We start from the raw sequence: 24058 nt of genomic DNA, 5'->3' as shown, positions 1-24058 counted from the left end.
GCATGCAAAGACAGCACCCACTGGTCTCCATTCCTGGGTACAGCTTTCTAGATGTGTGTGTTAAATTAGATACCTGCCCCTCGGGCCAAGGTTTTAATATAAGCAAGTGCCTTGCCTCCTTTCACTTTAACTCGGTGCAATTGGCTACTTCTGAGTTGAGCCTTGGGGCAGGTGAGTCCAAGCACACAAGCCCTTTAAGAGGCATTTTACAGATTGCTACCATCTTGTGGGTCTTGGAATGTGAGATCTGTCAGGGTTTGTTTTTTTGTTTGTTTAGAGAAAGCACGAGCAGGGGAGAGGGGTGTGGGTGGGGGAGAGAGAATCCTAATGCACATTTGGGCTGCTACCATAATTTGGCTATTGTAAATAATCCTGTGGTAAACAGAAGGGTGCATATATTCTCTCAAATTAGTGTTTTCGAATTTTTTGGGTAAATACCTTGTACAATTACTGGATCACTAGTTGATATTTTTAATTTTTTGAGGAACCTCCATACAGGTCTTCCACAATGGCTACACCAGTTTGCATTCCTACAAACAGTGCAGGAGGGTTCCTTTTTCTCCACATCCTCAACAACACTTGTTGTTTGTTGTGTTTTTGATTTTAGCCATTCTGATAGGTCCAAGGTGATATCTTATGGTTTTGATTTGTATTTCCTTGATGATGAGTGACGTTGAGCATCTTTTCATATGTCTGTTGGCCCTCTGGATGTCTTTAGAGAAATGTGTGTTCATGTCTTCTACCCATTTTTTAATTGGATTATTTATTTTTTGGGTGTTGAGTTGTAGCAGTTCTTTATATATTTTGGATACTAACCTTTATTGGGTATGTCATTTGCAAATATCTTCTCGCATTCCCTTGGTTGTCTTGTAGTTTGTTTCCTTTGCTGTGCAGAAGCTTTTTGTTTTTATTTATTTACTTAATTTTTAATTTGTTAAAAGTTGTTTTCGTTTTTGTTTTTTTTAGTTTATTTATTTATATTGAGAGAGTGTATGCCCGCAAGGTGGGGAGGGGCCAAGAGAGAGGGAGAGATCCCAGGCAGGCTCTGCACTGTCAGTGCCAAGCCCAATGCAGGGGTCAAAACTCACAAGCCGTGAGATCATGACCTGAGGTGAAGTCAGATTTCTTGACTGACTGAGCCACGGAGGCACCCCCAGAAGTTTTTTGTTCAGTTAGTTTATTTTTTTGAGGGGGGGAGACAGGGAGAGAGAGAATCCCAAGCAGCAACCCATCAACTTAATACAGACTGATATATGTGGAAGGTATCATATACAATCTAATGACAACCACAAATTAAAACTACTAACAGATGTGCAAAGAATAAAGAGAAAACAATCCAAGTATATCACAGAAGTAACCCAGCAAACCATGAAAGAGAGAAAAACTACAAAAACAAGTTAAAAACCCATTCTTTACGCCTCTCCAACCCCCACATTTTATGTATATAGTGTCCTATTTTACATCCTTTTATTTTGTGAATCCCTTGACTGACTTTTTATAGAAATACTTATTTTTACTGGTTCTCTGTTTCCTACTTTTCATACTTAACGGTCTTTTCCTTTCCACTCTTTACAGTTCTCTTTGGTATTTCTTGTAGGGTTGGCTTAGTCATCTTGAACTCCTTTAGTTTTTATTTGTCTGAGGAGCTCTTTCTCTGTCCTTCTGTTCCAAATGATAGACTTCCTTGGTAGAATATTCTTGGCTGTAAATTTTTTCCCTTTCAGCACTTTGAATATATCATGCCAGTCCCTTCAAACTGCCAAAAATTCTGCTGGAAAATCCACTAATAGCCTCATGGGTTTTCTTTTGTATATGTACCTGTTTTCTTTTCTCTTGTTGCTTTTAATTTTTTTTTTCCTTTATCTCTACTTTTTGCCATTTTGATGGTTATGTCTTGGTGTGGACTTCCTTTGGTTGATTTTTGTTGGGGATCTCTGTGTCTCCCGGGTCTAGATATCTGTTTCCTTCCCCAGATTAGGGAAGTTTTTAGCTATTATTTCTTCAAATAAATTTCCTACCCTCCTTTCTCACTCTTCTTCTGGGATCCCTGTACTATGTATGTTATTGTGCGTGATGGAATCACTTGAGTTCCCTGAGTCTGTTCTCATTTTGCATAATTCTTTTTTTCTCTCATTTGTTCAGCTTGATTACTTTCCATTCCTCCATTTTCTACTTAATTTTTTCCTCTACTTCCAGCCTGCCATTTATTCCATCTTCATCTCTGGTTCTATTTTATGTTTTCAGGCTCTTTCTTAAGGGTCTCACTGATGTCCTCAACTCTTTTCTCAAGTCCAGAGAATATCTTTATGATCATTATCAGGCATGTTACTTATACCTGTTTTGCTTAGGTCTCTTGCTGTGGTTTGTTCTTTCATTTGTGACATGTTCTTCTGTCTCATTTTGCCTAATTCTCTGTGTCTGTTTCTCTGTGTTAGGCAAGTCACATATGTCTCTTGATCTTGAAAGTAGTGAACAGGATGTGTACTTTTAACAAAGAGACACTGGTCATCCTCCATAGGGGACTCAAAACTGTCACAGACTGAGCTGGCCAGGGCCACTCCACAAAGTGTGGAGACAGGTGGTTAATACCCTCTTTCCCTCTGCCTTCATCTTCATTGATCAAGAAATTTAAAGATTTAAAAAAAATCCTTCCTATTCGGTTCAGGCTGCTGTAACAAAGTACCATAGACTGGGTGGCTTATAAACAACAGGAACATATTTCTCACACTTCTGAAAGTTGGGAAGTGTAAGTCTTAGGTTCTGGCTGATTCAGTGTCTGGTGAGGCTCTCCTCTCACTATATCCTCACGTGGCAGAAAAAGCAAGAGAGCTCTCTCGTTTTCAATAAGGCACCAATCTCTTTCATGTGGGCCCCTCCCCTAAGACCTAATCACCTTCCAAAGGGCCTGCTTCCTAATATCACATTGGAGGTTAAATTTCAAAATACTAATTTTGGGGAGATAGAAGCATTCCATTTGTAACACTCTTCGTCACTGCAAAACAGGAAGTTATCCCACCCATACACCTCAAGTCTTGAGGAAGAGATTTTTCTTTTAAGTTTACATAGATACAGAATGAGGTAGAACAGCATTTTGGACATGGAGTGGGCAAGGTGGTGGAAAGAAAGACAAATCAGCACCAGTGTTGCCCACTGTTTTTCTTTTCCTGGAACTTGGCTGTTAGAGCTGTCCCTAGAATAAACTGTACTGTGCCTTCACAGCCCTAACCTTGGAAGAACACTGTGCCTCAAACTATGTGCTATCTTTATAAAATAAAGAAGTCTTCCAATTAGATTGAAAGTAAAGACCAGAGTAAAACTATACTAGGCAAATGAAGTACAAAATAAAATGGGAGTAACAATATTAATATCAAAATAAACTTTAAGAAAGCAGAAAATACAAACAGTTCACAACATACCAATCCCCACTTACTATTAAAAATGCTTATGTGTATATTGGCAAAACTAAAATGGTAATGTGAGAAAGTAGCAAAGGGACCAAAACAATCCTAAACATTAGGAAATTTAAACACTTGGTTTTAAATGAAAATTGAAAATTACAGGCTGTTTAACAGTGTCAGAACTCTGGAAGGCCAGAGGAATTGTCATTTACTCAAAGAAACATCAAATACTTGTATTATTGCATAAGAAATAGTTTTTTTTTAAATGAGTAAACTAGTGATTTTTCAGCTCAGGAAAATAGAACAGACTTAGAAGAAATTAATAAAGATAAAATCAGAAATTTTGTAGAATTAGAAGTAAAAGTGATGAGTAAAAATTTTAAATAACCCTTTCAAAAGATAAATAATCCATCCCAAGGTTAATTAAGACAATAGTAAATAGATTCATATTCCTTTATCAAAAAACCGTGTGCTTAGGTGGGTTTGAGAATTCAAACTTTTCATATTTTAGAAAAGTAGTATGGTGTACATACCATATCTTACATGACACCTCCAGTACATCTGAAGCAAAACCCTGTAGTCGAACTTTCTAGCTACATCACATTGAGTTTTTTGAGAGAAAAATGCTAACTACTCAGTGGTTGAGTTAGTGGAGGTTTAAAAAAAAGCATTTGAGGGGCGCCTGGGTGGCTCAGTGGGTTAAGCATTAGACTTCGGCTCAGGTCATCATCTCGCCGTTCGTGAGTTCAAGCCCCGCGTTGGGCTCTGTGCTGATAGCTCAGAGCCTGGAGCCTGTTTCAGATTCTGTGTCTCCCTCTCTCTCTGACCCTCCCCCGTTCATGCTCTGTCTCTCTCTGTCTCAAAAATAAATAAACGTTAAAAAAAAAATTTTTTTTTGAAATAAAAAAAGCATTTGATAAAATGCTTATTACAAATAAAGTACTAAGGAAATGAAGTAGAAAAATACTTCTTGGCATGTTGAAAAGTGTCCTCTAAAAATAATAGTAGGGGTAGCTGGCTGGCTCAGACAGTGAAGCATGCAACTCTTAATCTCAGGATTGTGAGTTGGAGCCCCACGATGGTGTAGAGATTACTTAAAAATAAAATCTTTAGGGGCATCTGGGTGGCTCAGGTCGGTTAAGCATCTGACTCTGGCTCAGGTCATGATCTTACGGTTCGTGAGTGCTGACAGCTCAGAGCCTGGAGCCTGCTTTCAGAGTCTCTTTACCCTACTCTATGCCCCTCCCCCACTCACAGTCCTCTGTCTCTCAAAAATGAATAAATGTTAAAACAATTAAAAATAAGTAAAATCTTTAAACAATAGTAAAAATAATAGTAAATACTAAAAACAGGTATAAAAACATGGAGCAGCACTGCTGAAAATGTTTGTTATGGTGGTAAGTATAAAAAGGAGTGCACAATTAGAAATGCTAATAGAGTGACAGCAGTTTTACATTTGTTGACTATAATAATTAGAGAACTTGGGCTTTGTATTTTGTATGTCTGATTTATATTTCTAGCAGTTCATTTTCATTGTATTTACAAAAATTTTACTCCCAGTGGATTAGGGGGGAAAACTCAAAACCAGGTCTTCTTTGCAGATAGTTGTAAAGTTAAGACAAGACCCAACGTGTCCACTACCACTGCCATTACTCTCAATGTGACAGATTTTTACTGAAGGATAGTGTTAAGTCTTAAAGAGATTTTACCATACTTGCAGTCTAATGATTCAGCCTAATGGCAGAAGACACAAGACTTCTGAGTTAGAGACAAAGGATGTTTACTACTCATGGGATAGCAGGCAGCATGAGCTTCATGTTTGTATTGCCCCCCCCCCCCCCCCCCCCCCCCCCCCCCGCCATGTCCTTAAATCTTTTGGGGACAATGTGGAGCAGGTCCAGGCAGATCCTGAGGGCACAGTTAATTGGTATTACACTTGAGGTACTTGGAGTTTAGGAAACTGTCGGTCTTAAAAAAAAAAAAAAAAAAAGGAGCTGCTGGCAAAACTGCAACCCTATCTTTTTTACTATCCTCATTAGGAAATAAATCTGCTCCCTACCCTGGAGTAAGATCTTACCTCTGCCTTCCAAGGTTATTATTTGCTATTCAAACCTCCTTGAAAAGATGTTTAAACAAGACTTGGAGAGCCACAGATATTCATGGAGAATTGTCTTAACAGATAGAAGACTTGATGAAATATAGAGCCATACCGTGTTTCTGGGTGGGAGGTTGCATTATCATGTCAATCAGTTCCTTGTTAGGAAGGCCATTCTCCTTGAGTAAATTGTATAAATTTAACATTATTTGATGAATTAGATTTAAAAAGTTAATTAGGGGTGCGCCTGGGTGGCTCAGTTGGTTGAGCGTCCGACTTTGGCTCAGGTCATGATCTCGCGGTTCGTGGGTTTGAGCCCCATGTTGGGCTCTGTGCTGACAGCTCAGAGCCTGGAGACTGCTTCAGATTCTCTCTCTGCCCTTCCCCTGTTCACATTCTGTCTCCTCTCTCTCAAGAATAAATAAACATTTAAAAAACATAAAAAAATAAATAAACATTAAGTTAATTAGGAAAAATAATTGCTGAAAAATAGCCAAGAAGAATTTGAAAGTATACCAGCTGATCCTACCACATATTAATGAAGACTTTTAACTATTGTAAGATTACAGTAATTATATTTACATAATACTATTTCTAAATTAAAATATATATATAAAATAATGCAGAACAGGTTTTGGACAGGAGAGGCCATCTTATGGAGGCTAGCACAAGGAGAAACTAGATTTGATCAAGAAACAAAAACAAAATAACCTTTTTGGACAGTAAGCAGTAGTAACAAAATTAAAAAAGGAAAAGGACAGTAAAACTTACTTGCAACTTGTATGACAAGGAATTAATAGCACTGAAATGTTAAATTCTTAGAAATTAATGAGAACAATGGATATCCAGATAGAATAATAGGCAAAGGAAATGTAAATTAAAATAGGCTGTTATAGGGGCGCCTGGGTGGCACAGTCGGTTGAGCGTCCGACTTCAGCCAGGTCACGATCTCGCGGTCCGTGAGTTCGAGCCCCGCGTCGGGCTCTGGGCTGATGGCTCGGAGCCTGGAGCCTGTTTCCGATTCTGTGTCTTCCTCTCTTTCTGCCCCTCCCCCGTTCATGCTCTGTCTCTCTCTGTCCCAAAAATAAATAAAAAACGTTGAAAAAAAAATTTTTTTTAAATAGGCTGTTATAACAAAAAACTGAGCTAATATTGGTACAGGTATAAAACACTTGCTATAATTTCCAGAATTGAAGATGTAGAGAAATAGATTGTCGTATATATAGTGCTGGTGCACATATAGAATTGCAGTTTTTCTGTAATGCACCATGGTGCTTTTTAAAACATTGATGCCTTTTAGATTTAAAAAAATTTATTTTTAAGTAATCCCTACACAACATGGGGCTTGAACCCACAACCCTGAGATCAAGAGTCTACGCTCCACCAACTGAGCCAGCCAGGCACCCCAGGTGTTGATGCCTTTTAACCCAGGAATTTCACTTTTTTTTAATGTTTATTTATATTAGACAGCAAGGGAGGGGCAGAGAGAGACTGATACAGAATCCAAAGCAGGCTCCAGGCTCTGAGCTGTCAGCACAGAGCCAGACGTGGGGCTTGAACTCATGAGCCATGAGATCATGACTTGAGCTGAAGTTGAGGTTTAACTGACTGAGCCACCTAGGCACTCTCCAGGCATTTCACTTAAGTGAATCTTTCCTGAAAGAAGCCAAAGTACAAAGAGTCTGTGTAGTGTTGTTCTATAATTTAAGATTGGCTACAAGCTAAATGTTCATCAACGTGGTATTGCCTAAGTTATGCGTACTACTTCCATCCATTGGAGTAGTAAGTCATTAAAATTCATGTAGATTAATATTTAAAGAAGTAAAAGATATATCTAAAATATTTTACATTTTATATACAATGTATATAAGACAACTGGAAGTCTTTTCTACCCATACTCTTGGTTGTCTCCTCAGTTTCATCTCTCTCTTCAAGTCACTTAGGAGTATGACTTTCCTAGTTCACTTCATTTAAATAGTGGTCTCGCATAGTGTCCCTTTTATTTACTGCGTAATTTTTCTTGGCAGTATTGTATTGTCCTTGACCTATTATGTGTTGTTTAGCTTTGTAAGAATGTAGAATTATAATACAGCTATTTGAATATAGCTCTGTAAATACAGGACAGCTGTCTCCTTTGTTCATTTTTTCCTCAGTACCCAGAACTACATAGAAAGGGTCCTGACAGATGCTTCTTGAATGTGGAATGTATTTATAAAACTACTGAGTGGAAAAAGATTAACTATATACCATAAACTAATTGGACTTTTTTGGGAAAAACTGTTATTTGTTTACATATAAAATCTCCAGCTGGAGAATTACGAATAATTTTTACTACCCTTTTTTCTGCCTCAAGTGAGAACATAATAGTTTTTTAATCACTGAAAACAAAGATACTAATATTATGGAGATACGAAGGGGTGACGTGTGGACTTCCTTTATGTGAAAGAATCTGCTAGTCCCTGTGAGGGTGAAATTACTGACACCACCTTGTCTCTTCCTCTTGCAGGTAGCACCTCCCCCACCTCCACTTACTGATACACCTGATGCCACGGCAAATGCGGGTGAAAGTTTACCAGCAACCATGGGAGGACCTCTTCCTCCCCATTTGGCTCTTAAGGCAGGTAAGGGACTGGAAAGTGCATGGATGACAGTGGATAAGATACACGTGATCCTGCTTAGTTACTATCTCTTTCTCATTTGGATAGAAAGAAATTACTATAGTAAACTCATAATGTTGAGAGAATGCAGGGGCTTCATAAGTTTACAAATACCACCAGTGATTTCTCTTATTAAGCATGGTATAGCCTGATTCCTTAGCTGTTGTTAGCTTTTACAGATTTTTTCTTAAAGTTGTAATTATTTTGAGAGCATGCATCTGAGAGAGTGAGGGCAGGGCAGAGAGAGAGGTAGAGCAAGAATGCCAGTCTGGCCCCACACTCTTCAGTGCAGAGCCCAGTGCGGGGCTCAGAACTCACCATGAGACCGTGAGCTCATGACCTGAGCCAAAATCAAGAGTTGGATGCTCAACCGACTGAGCCTCCCAGGAGCTCCAGCTTCTAATTTTTATCTTTGGCTAGATTTTGCACAGGCTAGAACATTTGATTAAAGGGTCTTGTTTATTGCCCTTTCTTTTTTATTTTTATTTTCATATTTTATTTTATTTATCTGTTCCAAGTTTAATTTTTGAGAGAGAGAGAGCGTGAGTGGGCAAGGGGCAGAGAGAGGGAGAGAGAGAATCCCAAGCAGGCTCCACACCACCCTCACAGAGCCTGATGTGGGGCTTGAACTCATGAAGCTGTGAGATCATGACCCGAGCTGAAACCAAGAGTTGGATGCCTAACCCACTGAGCCACCCAGACACCCCTGTTGCCCTTTCTTGTTTCTGACTAATTCCTCCCAGATATATTGTAGACTTGTTTACTTTATGGATCCAAAGTGTTGCTGAATTCTATATATTATTATCAAAGCTTTTATTGGTCTGCCCAGTATAGGAAAGATTTACTAGGATCTTGGTCAAGCTGCTTAAGTCTCAGATCCAACATTTATGAAATGAGAATAACAGTAGTATTTACTTTGTAAGAAGATTGTTGTGAGGAGTAAATTTTTTAAAAGGATGTCATAATCTTTGTAGAGCTAATAGGCAATATTCACTATCTTTCTCTATTAACTATCTTTCTCTGCTTTCCTACCAAGATTCATCACTTTCTTACACCTTTTCAGCTTCTCCTAATCCCCATCACTAGTGCTAACAGTTTTCTCTTAAGGTCATAGTTAGCAAAGAAGCAGTTTTAACAGATTTAATCAGGTATCAAGTTTAATCAACTTGAAAATGTGTGCTAGATTGTCAGTAACTTATGATCATTGCCAGGAGCCCCCCTCTACATACAAGCCTTGAGATTATCAATTTAGACCTATACTCCAATCATGAAACACTTTTTAAGTAAGTCATGAAGATTTGGGGCCCATTTCCAAATAATTGAAACTTTGGCTTTCTATACAGAATGCCAAGCTCTAAGAATATTCTTTTGTAATGTTTTAGGATCTTCCTACAGTTTGATTCATTAAGAGAACACTAAATTTCTTTCCTTAATAGAAAATAATTCTGGAGTTGGGGCCTCTGGCTATGGTCCTCCTGGGCCCACATGGGATCGAGGAGCCAACTTGAAAGACTATTATTCAAGAAAGGAAGAACAAGAAGTACAAGCGGTAAGGCTGTCATCTTTTGTCACATATCCAGGATTGTGACTTAGTGCTTGATTCACTGCAAGGTTCAAGATAATTCAGTTTAATAATTTGGTGATTCTTTTAAGTTGTCGTTTGAGACTACTTGTTCACACAAGACAATATAAACCCAATCTACCCATTAACTCTGGTCACTAGGATCGCCTGTGAAATAACAGTATTTTTCAGGTGGTAAAGTGTGTCCTCATCTGCTTTACAGGAAATGTAGTTACCTCAGTAAACCTCATTTCACGAGCAATCAGAGTAAAAATGTCTTAATAGGACAGCTTATTTTTCCACTTTATATATTTGAAGTGTTAAAACCAACAAAAAAATTCGTCAGTGTTTCTTGGGAACAGTTTAAATACAGTACGTTTAGCTAACAATAGGACCACCAGATGCAGTAAAAACTAATTCTGGTTCAATTTTGACTAGGATTAGAAACTTTAAAAACCATTTTTGCATTGTAAAGGATGGTACAAAGAAGATACTGTTAAAAGTTTTTATACCTTTTTTTTAATGTTTGAGAGAGTGGAGTGGGGGAGGGTCAGAGAGAGAATCCCAAGGAGACTCTGCACTGTCAGTGCAGAGCCTGATACAGGCTCAAACCCATGAACCATGAGCTCATGACCTGAGCTGATATCAAGAGTCAGATGCTTAACTGAGCCATGCAGGCACCCCTAAATTTCTTTACCTTAAATATGCATAACTAAACTAAAATTAATGGATCCAAATTTAATTATCATTGATTCAACAGACTTTAGAGTCAGAAGAAGTGGATTTAAATGCTGGGCTTCATGGAAACTGGACATTGGAAAATGCTAAGGCTCGCCTGAACCAGTATTTCCAAAAAGAAAAGATCCAAGGAGAATATAAGTACACCCAAGTGGGTCCTGATCACAACAGGTTTGCTTGTTTCAGTCTTTTCCTTCTATAGTAAGTTAGGTTGTTTTGTATATTCATCGTTCTATTTTTGTACATGTTCTCTGATTCAGTTTGTGGATTAGAAGTGAATTGTGAAAACAAGTTGCGCAAGAAAAATTGTCCTTGATTTGTAATTAGTAGTTTACTAGGATTTTCACTTAGGTGTGTGATTTTTAGAAGTTCTGCAAAAATCTGTGTTGCTAGACTTTTGAGGTTCTCCTTTGTATCTGTGAGAGGCAAAAATCATAGCCACAAGTGGTGGTTTGTCTGTGTTTGGCTTAACAATTAGCCCAAGGTGGTGAGTTTATTTACTGTCGCTGTGGTATTGTTAAAGGTAGTAGTAAGGATTATTTAATGGATCAAGTTAGACACTCAAGTTTCAAAGTCTCGGGTGAACTGCATGCGTCTAGATCCAAATTTCCCTTTAGCTTTGAAAGTTGCCAGCTCTTGAGTCCTGTTGAAGTGTGTAAAGGCTTATTGTAAAGCTGAAGGATAGCTTCAGTCTTTGTACGTGAGTTAAATTAGCCTACTTTTATCCTGTTAAGTTTATAAAACTGAACATAAAGGGAGGTCATTGTAACAGTTGACAGTATGTTTCTCAGCCTGCTTGCTGTTCTTCCTGAGAGCATTCCAGGGTGTAGTAATTATTACTCCCAGGAAGGCTCATATGGATTAGACTCTTCTGGGGGCACTGTATTTTTATTGGAAGGTAAAGAAGGCTATGGATACCTTCTGGATGATTTAATTTGCTGTCCTTTATGTGAAATAAATTACTCAAAATGCATTAAAAGTATTTTCCTTGAAAATCAGAGTGTTCTCCCTTCATTACATCTGGTAATCCTAAAATAATTACTACCAAAATAAAATTTTGACACTATGATCAAAATGATGTTCAGAGCATGGTTCCCCCTGCTTCCTACTGTTTGTTCAATCCTGAATTCTCAAAATACTTAATTCTGACATCAGACTTTCTAAAAACCCTTGGAGGTTATAAAGGAAGGATCCATTTATTGATTTTTCTTTAATATGTTGTCCTTCTGAACTGATTGAGCTTATTAGTATCACTTGGTGACTTTAAGAACAGATAAACCAAGCTTGTTGTAAAACATGTTTGATACCAGTATGACTCCTGATTCAAAGAATTGAAGAATTCAGGATATGACAATGAGGGAGGCAAAAGACCGTTGGGGGAGCTAGGACAGCATCTCCTTATGTCCTTTATTTAAAGGCATAACAGACAGCAACACCAGAGGTCTGTGTTCATAACACACATGTGCTGCTGCTTAGGCTGAACTAAGCAATCACATGGAAAACTATTGTAAACTGATTTCTGGTGTCGCTGTTCCCCCTAGGTGGAGGAGAATGAGATTGAGTGCTGACTTTAAGCCTGGCTGAGAAACATACTGGCATCGGTGTCATTAATGAAAGGGTGGATGTTGTTCCCCTGAAAGCCAGTGGCCTTTGACCCCTGAAGCCGCTGTGCCTGAAGGTCAGTTCACAAGAGGTATAGGAAGGAGTCTAACATTTATTTTTTTCTTAAGCCTTACCTAACCTTTTATTCAAAGCACAGAGTCAAGGCTAGAATGTACCTGAGCAGTGGAAGGATCAGATAGCATACAGTTTTCAAAGGACAGTTTTTGCTTTATTGAAACCTAAATTCATTCCCTAGAATCTGCTAGTGGTTTTAGCTCTAACTTCCAAAAAAAATATCTTGTTCTCTGATTTAATAAATAAGTGTGATACAAGTTTTTTGTTATCAAGGGCTGCTTCCAACTGCAGGCATATACCAGACCCCTGCCTCAGGAGCCACAGATGCATGCATAGTGTTTGTATGTTCACGTGTATGTGTGCAATGCATGCATATATTTAGTTTATCTTAACAGATTGAAGTCATTAGTGGGTGGCCCATGCAAAGCGATCTTAAAATAATCACAATTATAATTTCAAGAATTTGGGGCCTATTTCTTTGCCCCAGGCTAAATGGAAAATTCCTTTTCATTGAATGTGTTCTAGCTATTCAGACTGCAACCTTTGGAGTAAGTAAACATCATCTAAACCTTAACATTTTCTTTTTTGTGAACAGTTGGCTTGTCAACTTTGATTATGGTTGTCTTGTGCCATGTTGTACATTATTTGAAGTTTACATACACTTGATTTATTCTAGGATTGAACAGAAATAAGTGTTTACAATGGTTTTTTGCTGTGACTTGCCTAAGCAGTTGGAAAGCCTGCCTGATTTGGGAGTCCTGGATTTAGTCATTTCTAACAGTGAAATTCCTAACCTTGTTTGTATATGTTGTTACAGGAGCTTTATTGCAGAAATGACCATTTATATCAAGCAGCTGGGCAGAAGTAAGTATTACTGTTCTTGTGATATTCTGAGTCTTTCATAGTGGAGTAACAGTCTTCAGCCACATATATGTGAAGCTATATTAACTGAAAGAGTATTAATTGAAAGGTAGCATCTGGGGTATTTTAGAAAATTAGTAATTCTATGAATAAGAGGGCTCAGTTTCCCAGTTTGCATGTGAAAAAGAGATCATGTTAGTATATTTCAAAGGGTAAGAAGAGATGGTAGGTAGGCAATTTAGGAGTCTACCAGTGTTACAGAGCTTTAAAACTTTTTTTAATATCTTTCTACATGAGAATGTTTCCCAGTTTGTTCAGGTAAAACTAGCAAAGTGAAATTTAGAAAGTAAGTTAAATGATAGCATTTGAAGCCAAAGGTGGATGTGTAGCATTTCAGAGTCATAGAGTCAAGAAGAGGTGAGAAAGTTACCCAAAATAAACACAAAGAGGTTGGGGTTATTCATAAAGGAAGTAAAAAGACAAAGATCTGATCATGTATTCTCTATTCTAAGACCGTAAGTTTAAAGCAGGCAGTGTTATTATACTTGAAAGGAAGGAGCTAGTCCTGTGTACCTGGTTTTGTCACTAATGTTGCTGGGACTCCATTTACTTATCTGCAAATTGAGAGAACAGCCTAAGATTCTATCCAGCTTGAGAATTCTGGAACTAACATCAATGATTTAAAGTTATAGTATATGAAAGACTTCTCATAAAATCAGATCTTCAAATCATCAAGAGATGATGTTGAATTTTGTTATCCTAGACTTTAAAAATAAGTTAGACTTTGAGTGGATGAGATACTAAGGGAAGAGGATAAAGGCAGTCTAATTTGTGCCATTTTCTTGAAGAATTTGAGTAGCTGCTGGCTTCATTCTGGTGCCAGGAACAGCAAGCTGCAGGCCTCCGGCCAAATATAAGTTCACTACCTGTTTTATAAACAAAATTTTATTGGAACATAGCAACACTCGTTTGTTTATGTCAGGGGCTAGCAAGCTTTTGTAAAAGGCCAGATCATAAATATTTTAAGCTTTGCGGGTCACATCTATCACCTGTTGTTATTTTTATAACTCTTCTAAAAACAGATAAGCCATTTTTAGTTCTCGGGCCCATAGTTTGTCATACTCTAGTTTAAGTGTTGTCTGTGGATGCTTTCGTGCTTTCAAGGCAGAGTTGAGTGGCTATGACAGACACGATATGGCCTGCCAAGCCTAAACTATTTATTATCTTATTCTTTATAGACTATCAGCGATTCCTGGTGATTAATCAGTGACCACTTTCGACCCATTTTTATTCCTTATTCTGTTTTTCAAAAGTTAAACTATGTTTTGTTTCTCTGTTTTAATGCCAGATGATATACATAGTGACAACTTTGTTGAAATACGTTAACTGCTTTCATAATGATGATTTGTCTGTGTCTTTGTATCAGCCTGTAATCAAGATAATTGATATGCTGTTAATGGAATTGCTGTTGGTTAGCAGTTAGAATGGAAAAGAATTTACAACCTACTCTATTTTGGGGAGGGGGGGGGTACTTTTGTACCTAAGCCCCTTAGTTGATGGGGCTTATGATGAGATTTTTCTTTACTCAGATGACTTATCCTATTGTCTTTGGTAATCCTGACCTTAAATTATAGGGATTTTCGCACGCGAACATGGATCAAATAAAAAACTGGCAGCACAGTCCTGTGCCCTGTCACTTGTCAGACAACTCTACCATCTCGGAGTAATTGAAGCTTACTCTGGACTTACAAAGAAGAAAGAAGGAGAGACTGTGAGTCTTTAGACTTAGTAGTACGGAGAGATACTCTTAAGATTCAATTTAGCTTTTGATTTGTATTTGGTTAAAGAAGTTTAATTCCTAGTTTTAGGAATCTTACCTCAAGAAATGGAAATGGCCCTTCTAATCCTCTGTCTGGCGTGATGCTGTGTTCAGAGTGGGCAATGAGTAAATAATCATTAAAGTCATTTTTTCATGACAGGGAATTGACCTATTGTTGGTTTTAGGAATATTGTAGACCTAGTTAACTATATGCTCTTAACCCTGCTATAGTAGTTTTGAGTAGTGCTCATATGTGACATAATTTTTATTCATATGTATATTACATAATTTTCACGGCTTTCCTTTTTCGGTAGGTGGAGCCTTACAAAGTTAACCTCTCACCAGATTTAGAGCATCAGCTGCAAAACGTCATTCAGGAGCTAAATCTTGAGATCGTGCCCCCAGTAAGCATACAGTTATTTAATACACTTTTGTATTGAACATCTCTAGTCAGACAACTAACTGGTATTGCCTTTTTTGTTTTTCTTGTTTTTTAATAGCCTGAGGATCCTTTTCTGCCTGTTGTACTTAACCTTGGCAAATTGGCTCACTTTGAGCCATCTCAGCGACAAAACCAAATTGGTGTGGTTCCTTGGTCACCTCCACAATCCAACTGGAATCCTTGGACTAGTAGCAACATTGATGAGGGGCCCCTGGCTTATGTGAGTGCAACATTGTTTTTGAGCTCAGACTCTTATCTAAGCTTTTAAATACATTTCATTAAGATATCCAGATTATAAAAACTTTTCAATTTAAATATAAGTTATGTACTTTTGTTTGATTGTTGCCTTCCCATTTTACAGGCTACTCCAGAACAAATTAGCATGGACCTCAAGAATGAGTTAATGTACCAGCTGGAACAGGATCATGATTTGCAAGCAGTAAGTCATTGAAGTTTTTAGACATATGGTACCCAGAGCTTCAGAACTTTATAGGTAGGGTAAAAAAAAACAGTGGATGATACATTTTGCCCTTCTAGGAATATAGATCAAAGGTATTTATGAAACCAGTAATTGTAGTTACCTCTGAGGATAATGTTTTGAGTTAAGGGCCTGGGGTTGTTTTTTGGTTTTTTTTTTTAAATGTTTGTTTATTTTTGAGAGAGAGACCACGTGTGAGCAGGGGAGGGTCAAGAGAGAGGGGGAGACACAGAAAACCGAAGCGGGCTCCAGGCTCTGAGCTGTCAGCACAGAGCCTGAGAAGCAAGATCATGCATGACAGCCAAAGTCTGACATTTAACTGACTGAGCCACCCAGACACCCCAGGAGCCTGGGATTCTTATGTAAATGAAGACATTAGGCTAATCCCCCCCCCTTTTTTTTTTTTTTTTTGGCATTTTTAACTATTTCCTGAGTAAAAACAACATTAACACCTTACAAGAAAGGGAATGTGTATTGAATGTTCAGGGAGAAAGGAGGAAAGTAAGGGTGTGGACAAGGCCACAGATAGATTCTTCAGAAACTTAGTGAAAAGAGATAGTTCTGTTAATGATATAAATATGTATATTGTTTTATGGAAAAAAATGTGTTCTTTTAAATTTATTTTGTTTAGAGAGAGTGCACAAGTGGGGAAGAGGGGACAAGGGAGAAAGAGAGAAACTTAAACAGGCTCTGCTCAGCTTGGCGCCTGAAGTGGAGCTCAGTACCATGACCTGAGGCCAGAATCAAGAGTCGGACACTCAACCGACTGAGCACCCAGGCGCGCCCCCCCCCAAAATGTATTTTGAGTATGGAGCTAGTGGAAAGGAGTGTTTTTATAGAGATGGGAAATTTTTTTAGGATTGAGACAGTTGCTTTTAATGTATATGTTGGTAGAAATTTGATATGTAACTTTTATAAAACAGATCTTACAGGAGAGAGAGTTGCTGCCTGTGAAGAAATTTGAAAGTGAAATCCTGGAAGCAATTAGTCAAAATTCAGTTATCATTATCCGAGGCGCTACTGGATGTGGTAAAACTACACAGGTTCCACAGTTTATTCTAGATGACTTCATCCAGAATGACCGAGCAGCAGAGTGTAATATTGTAGTAACTCAGGTAAGTAGTAAGCCAACTTAGAAGGTATGTGTCTGGTGTTGATCAAGTTTGAGAGTAGGAAAAACGTAGCGGCCAGGCTATTTCTAATTCTTTGATTAACTCCCCTTTGTAGCCACATAAGGTACTGAAATTGGTAGAACATTAGACCCTTTAAAAATTAAAAAAAAAGAAAAAAAAATAGGCATTTAAGTCTTGTTCTAATTTCTTACACTGATGGGCTGAACTGAGCCATGTGAGTGATTCTTTTTGTCCTGGCTAGGGGGAATCTTTTGGCCTAGAATCAGACAGGACTGAGAGTACTTTCTCCTTAAGTTCACATGCAAATCTTGGTCCTCTCCATCTTACCACCTTAATACTGAGAGCAAGAGTAGGCAAGCTAACAGAACAGGTAATGGTTGACTCTAATGGAATGGTTACTCTCTGCCAGGTTCTGTTTTAAACAGTTGGTATTTTTTTTAACTCCTTTAAAGTTTATTATGACTGTAAGATGTACCTATTATTTTGTTTAATATTTCTCCTTCAGTAAATTAAGGTACAAAAAGATACTAAATAAATTGCTCAAGTTATTAACACAGGATATGGTGGAATTAGGATTCAAAACCAACCGACTTGCCTCCAGCATTCTTCCCTTTAACTACGACATTGTATTACCTTATTAGCAATAGGGAAGAGCTGATTAGCTCTTCCAAATCTTCTCAGGTTAAAGCAGTTCTCATCAGCTCTAACCCAGTACTTCTGGCACTTAGAAGGAGAACATTACAATAAACTAGATACCACCTCTCAGGCTGGCTCAGACCTTGACTTAGGGATTCATAACCTGGGACACACAGTTGATATTTGGGAAGGAGTTGTGAACCTTGAAATAGCAAAACATGTTTGTGCCTGTGCGTTTATGTGTGTATGTACAAATCATATTTTTAAAAAATTTCTGAAATTGAGGTATATCTTTTAATTGGTTTCTGTGTTTGATATGACAGTTGGGTTTTTTTAGCCTAAAAAAGAATCACTGAAGGAATGAATGTTGCATTAAAAATCAATGCTGTCTTAGGCTTAAGAGATATGGTAGGTCTGCATTTTTTCTAGGAAAGGATCCTTAGCTTTCTTCTTTTTCTCAAAATGTTCTTTGATTACCCCTCCCACTCCCAACACTGGCTGTAGATCCTTTGCCTTACAGTGAAAGTTCTAACCCCAAGTACTGTGATCAATAAAATATCCTTGCTCTTAATGTTTACCTACCTTGTAGGAGGTGTATTGTTAGGAGTCTTAAGCTATCCTCTGCCCACCCTCCTTACTACCACTCTCCACTTTTAATCTCAAAAATAGTCATCTAGGAAGAAATGCAGAATTCAGCAGATGAGCTGAAAACCTGTGTTCTCACTCAGAAAGTGGTTCACGTCATGAGTAGAATAAAACCGCTTCTTAAGTAAGAAGGTGTGTTCACACTAGCCATCCAATAAATGTCAAAGCCAAATTGATCCAGCCAAAAATGGCTTTATGTGTTCTAGACAAATTGGCTTTTGTGTTACAGTCTTCATCTTCGTATAACTTGCTTACTAGCGTGTGTCCCTTCCCAAATAATTTGGACATTTCCAATGGCTTGATCTATAAAATGCACAGGTTTCCATAGATAGACTATAACAAATGTAAGCAGTGAGCTACAGGATGGAAGGGTATGTCAAATGTTTTACTTCTTTGCATATGAAAACAGCTTTCATTTCTCAATTAGTCCTCTTGTTTTCCTTGATAAAGTGATAGAATCATGAAGTTGAAAGATACTTCAGAGAATTATTTCATCTTTGGATGGAATGTTCATAACAGGTGGTCACTTAACTTATGCTTTAAATTTTACATCAGTTGGGAATGTAGCTTGTGTTCTAATTTTGAACAAGTGACTCTGAACTGTTACATTGAATCTTTTTGTCCTAGTGCTTGTCCCAAAATCAGTCTCTGATGCCTTTTTCCTGTAATAAGTCTTTTTTTTTAACGTTTATTTATTTTTGAGAGAGAGACAGAGCATGAATGGGGGAGGGTCAGAGAGGGAGGGAGACATAGAATCTGAAACAGGCTCCAGGCTCTGAGCGGTCAGCACAGAGCTGACGCGGGGCTCGAACTCACGGACTGCAAGATCATGACCTGAGCCGAAGTCGGACGCCTAACCGAGTAAGCCACCCAGGCGCCCCTGTAATAAGTCTTTAAAAGCTTAAAAATTTGTATGATGTCCTAATATGTTTCCTTTGTTTTAATAAACTTTTATGCACTTTATCATATTCTTAGGAAAAATTCCATCAAATCATTTATGAATAAAATCTTTCTTTCTTCAATATGTATTTTAAATGGATTTTTTTGTTTTAAAGTGAAGACTGTTGAGGAAACTGGAAGCTGAGAGGTCAGAGAAGGATACAAAAATTAAGGGAAGAAGATTACAGGGTCATTTGTCTTTCTGCTGTTTTGATGAATAGTCCTCTTGATACTGGTGATTTCTGTGCATATTCAAGAAAATGTGGCCCATAGTGCTTCTGAAGATGGTTGTTTTAGCACCTCTTATGTTAATTTGTAACCTTTTTCATTCATGGCTTTCTTGAGTCTCTTAAAACAGTTGTGTTTGGGGGCCATAGAGTTAAGAACTACAATAGGTACTGATTAAGGAATATGCCATCTCCTGTCTGTAGTCATTTTAGAAGGCTGGAAACTACAAAGATGATAGACCTGAAAGTGGCACCAGGGAGATAAAAATCAACCCTCAAGTATCCAGTAACCTATGAATATACCTCCAAAGAGTCAAATATCCTAATAGATTTGAAGTTCTTCTAAAGTCACCTAGTTAGTAGAAATGTTGAGAACTTCAGAAGAGACAAAAATAGAGCAAGGAGATAATAGCAGTGTCCGGAATTTACCTGTTTGTAGAATGCAGCAAACTTCTTGAAAGGTCCCAGAAAACATTGTATTTTGTGCTTACTAGTGGAATATCATTTTCACATTTCCTGATATAAGTATATAGCAGAACTCTTCTCTTGAAGGATAAATACAGAGCTCAGTTCTTCATGTGATGCTTGTTCACAGTTAGTGAGGTGCAGAGTACAGGTCAGTAGTGGTCAGTAAAAACTAGCATAGGTCAGCAAATCAAGGCACATAAAGCAGAGTATAAGCTCAGGAAAATTCAACACCATGTGTTCAAGAAGGCATCTTTTAATACCTATGTGGACAGGATAAATATGAACTAGGTAATTGCATACTTACCTATATTGGTTATTAGCCCCATTACCTAAGAGACTCTTAAATTAAGGATAGAAAAATCATAAATCATTTTTTTGTATTCAAAGGATATTGATAATTTTAGTGAAGTCATTGAATTTTTGTTATGGATTTTTTTCTTTTTAAGATTGTTATTCTCTGATTTCTTAAATAGTACTGTCATAACCTGGGATAACATACTGATATTTAAACATGAAACTCAGAAAAAGTTTTCCCATGCAAGGAACTTGTACTTTATAACCCTGCCATCAAGAATTTTTTGACAAAATCAAATTCAAGTCAACTTCGAAGCATTCAGTCTTTATAAATCTGCATGTACCTCCATACCTATATCTCCAGGATATCATAATAGCCATAGTATCCACCATGTAAATATTGCGTGCCTACAAGAATATGGAATACTTCAGAAGATTTTGTTTTCAGAAAAATTAAGGTCCAACGCTTAAAACATTAGCCTATGGCATTCCTCCTGGGTTTAGTATATTTATTGCTGGAAATAGTAATATACACTCCAGTTTTCCTCGCCGTGTAAGCCACGAACAGGCGTGATTTCATTCAGTTTTCTATCTCTAGCACTGTCTATGGCTCCTGATACAAATATTCAAAGACTACTTTATGAGTTAATAAAATGATCAAATGAAAGATGGTCATAGTACATAAGGCAAAGAAGGAGCGTATTTACCTTCTAAAAGCTATACAGCTCAGTTAAATAATTTTTTAAACATGTGCCCTCGCTTTGGTACGAAGTTACAGGAACCATCTCCCACTGTGTGCCTACCCCCTTCCTTGCTGGAAAATTACTCTGATCATTAAGCATTTAGCCCAGTGGTGGAGAAATTTTATTTTCTATAAAAACCTGAGGATTCCTTTATATACAGAATGAAAAACGGCATTTTTAAGAGTCTTGCCACAGAATTAAATGGTAATTGTTTTTGTTATGATTTATCGTAATAAATTTTGGAGTTTGCTGAAAAGCTCATTACTATTAATTGTTTGTGTTGATTGTTGAGCTGGCAGTGATCTGGCAGTGGGACAGATTTACTACACTAACTTAGTCACCCTAATAAGTATAACTGTAGCTTTTTTAGCTTTTGAATGACTTTCTTTTTTTCTTGTCTCAGCCCAGGAGAATAAGTGCAGTCTCCGTGGCTGAGCGAGTTGCATATGAGAGAGGAGAGGAGCCTGGGAAAAGCTGTGGCTACAGTGTTCGATTTGAGTCCGTCCTTCCCCGCCCTCATGCCAGCATAATGTTTTGTACTGTCGGTCAGTAATGGGTTTTATTTTGGCCTTTCACTGGGGGTTTATATTGTGTCATTTATGAAGAAAACTTGGTACGGTGCAGAGTGGCTAGAAATGAGAACTCAGGAGCCAGTCTTAGAATTCCAGTTTAAATAGAACTTCTGGCACTTTTTTCCAAAATGGAGAGCATGAAGTTACCCTCTTGTTGTAGCTTAGGTTAGTAGAGTTGCATCTTTTAATACTCTTTTCATCAAACAAATATGTTTCAGAGTACACTGTTAACCTTTTTAGTAATTTAAGTATTCAGGTTGCTGTGTCATTCTTAAAATGATGGTGGGGTTATATTAACTAAAGCATAGTGATTGTCTAGAAGTTTGTTTCTTTTCACTTTTTATACTTCCCTACTGTAATCAACATAGAAACTTAACTCCAGGTGTTGCTCTCATTTCCTTTTCCAGGTGTGCTCCTAAGAAAATTAGAAGCAGGCATTCGAGGAATCAGTCATGTAATTGTAGATGAAATACACGAAAGAGACATAAATGTGAGTAACTTGAGGGTTAAAGTACTAATGCTAGGATTCTGAATTTAAAAAATTAAAAAAGTAGAATGTCTTTCCCTTTCCCCACTTTACATCTTCTATCAAAATCAGAAACTTCAGTCACTAATACAGTAGACAACTGTTTTTAGCACAGGCAGTAAACCTTTTTTTCTTGGTTAAATGCACTGAATTCTGAAAGTAAAGTTCTCTTGTTAAGTGTCATTGCAGTGATTAGTAAGAGCTAGCATAATTCAGCAACTGAACTATTTATGACTGAATCACTGATAGAATTTTAATCAATTTTTCTTTGAACTGGAGGTTTATCTATGGTAAATGTTATTTTTAAATTTTATAGAATTAGTAATGTCTTTTTGGATGTGTGCAGCTCTGATCTTTTCAGATGTTAATGATAATCATGCTCTAATTAGGAGGAAACTAGAATTTATTTCACACCCTTCCCTTTTTTGGTCTTTGGCAAAAATTGTATACAATTACTATATAATTGTATGATTTGAAGATTGATACCATAAAGCAACAATTTGTTTTTATGCCACTGTTTTCCATATCCAAAGGTGTCATTGAATAGACAATACGTCATTCAAACTGTTAGCAAGCCACTGTTGCTCAAAACATTCATTGGCCTTTTCTTCAGACAGGACTCTTACAGCTGTTGTTGCTAGCCATCTTTATTTTGAGAAAACTTTGACCTTTATGGTTGAGCTAAAATGACTAAGAAAGTTTGGTTTATCAGATAACTTTTAAAATCTGAAATTTAACTTTCCAGTAGGATAAAATTTTTGTGGTTTTTGTCATTCAGAATCTCTTGAAAACTGTAGTTCTTTTTCTAATGAACTTAATCAAAATGAAATGTTTCAAAACTGTCTTAACCAGCATGGGTACAATCCAGTGTTTTTAGTTTATTCCAAATCCTACTGGAAACATCATGGATCATCATTGCTATTTTCCTAAAAAAGATAAAATAAAAAAAAAGTTTTGGTCAACTTTCCTTCAAAGACTGTCAGGTCAATATGAAGGTACCATTCAATGAAAAAATGAAAAAGTACCTTTGCAGAAACTATATTCTCTTTCAGATGAACCTTATCCTGAATTATCCAACTTACAGATGAATTATTCTAAATAATAGAGGAATAGGAAAATTCAGCAGTGCTGCTGGATTAAAAGGTTAATTACCTGAGTCATTTGTATTTTGTATATTAAAAACAAACAGCTAGAAAATAAAAGATAACATTGCTGTAGTCAGAATGTCAAGTACTTAAAGAATAAATCAATCATATAGATGTCTGTTCTTCCCAAGTTGATGCGGTTTGAATGCAGTTCTCATCAAATTCTCATCAGTGTTTTTCATAGAATTTAACAGGCTGATTATGAATATTTACAGGGAAAATTTATGGCCCAAAATAGCCAGGATTTCTGAAGAAGAGCAGAAAGGATAGTCTTGGCTTTCCAGATATCAGCACTTAACTTGGAAGTTCTAGTAATTGAGATAGTATAGTCCCTGGGTTGACCATTTGACCACTGAATTATTCAGAGTGTAGAAACAGATGGTGTGTTGAATGCACCTTTGGTAAAAGAGGGATGATGCGTTGGGTCACTGGGAAAGGGGAATAGGTTCTACAGCAAACAGAGCTGGAAACAGATGGTCATCCATAAGGAAATAGGTGCAGTTGGATCCTTGCCTCCTATCTAAATACAAAAATCAGTTTCCAGATAGATTAAGGATAAATGCCAAAGCAATTTAAAAACTCTTTAAGTAAAAAATATAGGTAAACATCTAGATAGCACTGACCAATAGAAATATATATATGTCTGTAGGGTACCTGCATAGATGAGAGAGGAAAGGTATATGAAAAGGAATAAAAATTCAGGATCGTTTTCTGTAGTTGAGGGAGGCAGAAAGTGACAAGCAAGAGGGCTTTGCAGCCAGAGAAGAGTTTACAGCTACAGGGCTGTAGCTTTTGTGTTATTTGGTAGGTAGATGGATACGGTACCTTATTAAGTAATAACTATTTTGGCTATTATTTTGTTTGAATGAACCAAATACAACCTTTGTAACATTGTAAAACATATTAGCTTTGCAGGTGGTTGGATAACTGAGTTTGGGCTCATGGCTTTCCCATTTTCTGTAGCTAAAGTTTGTTTGCCTACAAATAGAAATTGCACTGAAAAT

At 37.3% G+C, this 24058-nt stretch overlaps 1 protein-coding gene across 2 annotated transcripts in view; it reads left to right on the top strand.

Moving 5' to 3' along the window:
• The window catches only part of DHX9 (DExH-box helicase 9), a 51414-nt gene that overhangs the window by 12582 nt on the left and 14774 nt on the right, over positions 1 to 24058 (top strand). The window contains exons 4-14 of one of the 2 annotated variants that reach the window (XM_042924537.1): positions 8000 to 8114; positions 9587 to 9699; positions 10472 to 10620; positions 12944 to 12990; positions 14622 to 14758; positions 15121 to 15210; positions 15307 to 15468; positions 15610 to 15687; positions 16650 to 16841; positions 21215 to 21356; positions 21791 to 21873. In XM_042924537.1, coding sequence (XP_042780471.1) covers positions 8000 to 8114; positions 9587 to 9699; positions 10472 to 10620; positions 12944 to 12990; positions 14622 to 14758; positions 15121 to 15210; positions 15307 to 15468; positions 15610 to 15687; positions 16650 to 16841; positions 21215 to 21356; positions 21791 to 21873 — 1308 coding nt within the window. Of the gene's footprint in view, positions 1 to 7999; positions 8115 to 9586; positions 9700 to 10471; positions 10621 to 12034; positions 12128 to 12943; positions 12991 to 14621; positions 14759 to 15120; positions 15211 to 15306; positions 15469 to 15609; positions 15688 to 16649; positions 16842 to 21214; positions 21357 to 21790; positions 21874 to 24058 lie in introns of those variants that run through there. The other variant, XM_042924539.1, reaches the window with a different exon arrangement.

This window comes from Panthera leo, chromosome F3 (assembly GCF_018350215.1).
Source record: "Panthera leo isolate Ple1 chromosome F3, P.leo_Ple1_pat1.1, whole genome shotgun sequence".
NCBI classification, from domain to species: Eukaryota; Metazoa; Chordata; class Mammalia; order Carnivora; family Felidae; genus Panthera; species Panthera leo.
This window is presented reverse-complemented; position numbering and strand designations above follow the sequence as displayed.